The 3,200-nt window shown below is 59.3% G+C and overlaps 1 protein-coding gene across 1 annotated transcript; it reads right to left on the bottom strand.

The window, feature by feature from the left end:
• Positions 1 to 300: 300 nt before the first annotated feature.
• LOC119286804 (1-aminocyclopropane-1-carboxylate synthase 1-like) lies at positions 301 to 2,614 on the bottom strand. Its single transcript, XM_037566263.1, has 4 exons — positions 2,316 to 2,614; positions 2,088 to 2,219; positions 1,828 to 1,988; positions 301 to 1,680 (listed from the first exon to the last, which is right to left on the bottom strand). Exons 1-4 carry the CDS (start codon positions 2,484 to 2,486, stop codon positions 687 to 689), a joined length of 1,458 nt encoding a protein of 485 aa, XP_037422160.1. The 5' UTR covers positions 2,487 to 2,614; the 3' UTR covers positions 301 to 686.
• Between the last annotated feature and the right edge of the window lie 586 nt (positions 2,615 to 3,200).

Raw genomic sequence — 3,200 nt, 5'->3', positions numbered from 1 at the left:
GACCTTTCAACCGCAAGCTGCTGCGTGGCGCGCGCGTCCGAATGTCCACCAACGCTCCGTTTGTTTAAGCAAAGGTGGTCACAGCCGCTACCGCTAGCTCGTGGTGGCATGTGGGCGACGACGCCGCGCGCCGGCCGTAATTAAAGACAACATATCATCATTATTAGCCCGAGATCGAGCGTGGACTGGTTTAGCAACATGGAGGGCTACTTTGCAGCTGACAATTGAGCATTGGAAACGCCGCTCTCCAAGCGGTTTGACTTCACGTGACAGCGACCGATGTAACGAGGGAGCGAGATGTAAAGTAGTAGTAGTGTAGTATTTTATTGACCATGTAGTAACCGGCAACAATAATAGTACAGCGAACAACCGGGGTACTTCGCAGAACACTCCAGCCAAAAATACACGATCCGATACCGGTGCATCGATCGATGGCTAGCTCCTATACTAGCGCGAAATGTAGATACAACAGTGCTCCTCGGGCAGCCGTGGAAGGTGCTCCGAGGAAAAAATGGCGGTATGCAGCAGAAGTAGGGGAAGAAACTAAAGGAATTGATCGGCTACTAGCTACTAGCGTAGTAGCGCTATGTACTGATCATGGCCATGGCCATAAGCTGGCTCCAAGGCGCACGTGATCCGTGGTAATGCGGCGGTAATGCTTCGCTAGCTATGCGGTGGTGGTCCGTCTACCGCTCGGCCTTCCTGTCGGCGAAGCCCGGGGTGAGCCGGAGCGCCCACTTCATGTTCATGGCGAGCGGGCAGCTCATGCTCCTGGCGGGGCCGGCGGCGCGGCGCAGTGCGGCGGGTGCGGCCTTGAAGCTGCAGGTCTGGACGAACTCCCTCAGGCGCTGCATGGCGACGTCGAGCGTCTTGGCGGACATGTTGGCGAAGCAGACGCGGAACCACCCGGGCTCGCTGCAGTGGCACGACGACCCCGGCGAGATGTTGAGCCCGACGTCGAACACCACCTTCTTCCACAGCGTCATCTCCCCCTCGAACGACCGGGCGTGCATCAGGTGGCTCATGTTCACCCAGCAGAAGAGCCCCGCGTTGCTCTCCAGGCACGCAATGCCGATCTCCTTGAGCCCGTCCACCAGCTGGTCGTGCCGCTCCTTGATCCGCCTCTTGTTCTCGGCGAGGTACCTGCGGGTGAAGTCCTTGTCCCCGAGGAGCGCGGCGAGGAGGTACTGCGTCTGGGAGGAGACGAGCCCGAAGCTTGACATCTTGGTCGCCGCCGAGACCACGGCGGGGTTGGAGGAGTAGATGGCGCCCACGCGGAAGCCAGGGAGGCCGAGGTCTTTGGAGAGGCTGTACACGACGTGGACGCGGTCGTCCAGCGTGTAGTCGGCGGCGAGCGGGGCGCGCGCGGCCAGGACCTCGAGGACGCTGACGAAGCCCGGCTCGGAGAATGCCGTGCCGGAGTATATCTCGTCGCTGACGAGGTGGATGCCCTTAGCGGCGACGAAGTCGACGATCATCTCGAGGTCGGCGCGCGGGACGGCGGTGCCGAGCGGGTTGGAGGGGTTGGTGATGAGCACGCCCTTGACGCGCAGGCGGCGCTTCTGGGCGCGGCGGTATGCGTCGTCCAGGGCGGAGCGCGTCACCCGGAAGCCGTTGGCGCTCGTGCAGTGCACCGGTACGATCTCGGCTCCGGTGCGCCACTTGAGGTCACGGTCGAACCTGCATGCGTAAGCAAGGTTATTAGCCATGTGTACTTGTTGTCACTGTTAAAAGGCTATGATGGAACATGCACGTCGCACATGGGCAGGCGCCGCCGGGCGCGCAACGTGGAGAAAAATGTCGATCGAGAGACGGCACGGCGCATACCCTGGGTAGTACGGCGTGGGGATGAGGAATGCGTCGCCCTGGTCGGCGAGGCAGAACATGAGCGCCTCGTTGGCCGAGGTGGCGCCGGCGGTGAGCACGATGTTGCTGGGGTCGAACGCCACCCTGAAGTCTCTCTGCTCCGACATGAACCTCGCCAATGCCTGAGCAAAGTCACGTGCGTCAGTCTTTGACCGCATTGATTCATTCAAAGCTTGATTAGAATGGCTGCCGGGGAGTGTGCCAAGTGGCCGGGGAATTACATTTTTGAAGGCCGGGAGGCCGTGGTAGTCCTGGAAGAGCGCGAGCTCGCGGAAGACGGACGCGGCTCCCCGGCGGAGGCCGAGCGCGTCGGGGTTCTTCTCCAGCCACTCCTCCACCAGGTCGAACGACAGCTGCACGGCGCGCACGAGCTGAATTTGTCAGAGACAGGCAGAGACAATGGCGAGCTAGCTTCTCCAGCCACTTAGAATTTGTCTGTATGTACGTACCTGGTTCTCGGCGAGGCCCATCTGGATGATGCCGCCGGGGTTGGTGGTGGGGTGGTAGGGGTTCTTCTCATACTCCTCCCATCCCAGGAAGTAGGACGAGTCCTGGCCGTGGGTGTTGCATCCGGCCTTCTTGGACAGCAGCTGCGGCTCGTCGGCGACCTTGTTCACCATCTCGTCAGCCGGTCAAGGAATGCTGCGCGCGTGTTTGGCTGTGTTTGAAACCGGGGGCTCGCTGGAGGCGACGGAGCTGAGCTGCGATCGAGTGTTCTGGTCAAGACTGAGCTAGAGAAGAGAAGAAGAGGAGTGAGGAGGCAGTGGCTGATGTCTAACTTGGGAGCCGAGCTATATATATAGCGGAGGGGGGCGGGGGTGTGCAGGTGGCGTCACCGTTCTTAACACGGAGTTTTTAGCTCTTTTTTTTGAGACATACGGAGTTTTTAGTGGGGGCGGGGCGGGTTAACGTCAGAACAGCCCAGCCCAGTTAGCAGAGCACAAGCAATACTCTTGTGCGTGTGTTGCTGCCGGTTGGAGGCCATCGTCGCAAAGCCATCCGCGGTTTCCTCCTGCTGCAGACCAACAGTGTAGGTTCTCTCTAATATTGGTACTGAATAGAGCATCTTCTTTTTGGAGGGCTGCCTGTGCCGTAGTCCACTGATTTTACCTTCTGAACTGTGGCTAGATGCTTGTATCAGCACATGGGATCCACGTACGCTTGCGACGTGTGCCGGTGTCTGCTTACTGACACAAGTAAGGAAATGAAATACTACAGTACAGTACTTTTTTTTTGGCCAAAAGAAAAGCCGACATGCGCTGTTGAATTAGTCCGCCCTGGATCTCGAGACGATGTGGACAAGCCAGCCGATCGCCCGAAGCGCGAGACAGGAG

The sequence above is a fragment of the Triticum dicoccoides genome, chromosome 4A, assembly GCF_002162155.2.
Source record: "Triticum dicoccoides isolate Atlit2015 ecotype Zavitan chromosome 4A, WEW_v2.0, whole genome shotgun sequence".
Taxonomy (NCBI): Eukaryota; Viridiplantae; Streptophyta; class Magnoliopsida; order Poales; family Poaceae; genus Triticum; species Triticum dicoccoides.
Note: the sequence above shows the minus strand (reverse complement) of the source record. Positions and strands in the feature narration are given on the sequence as shown.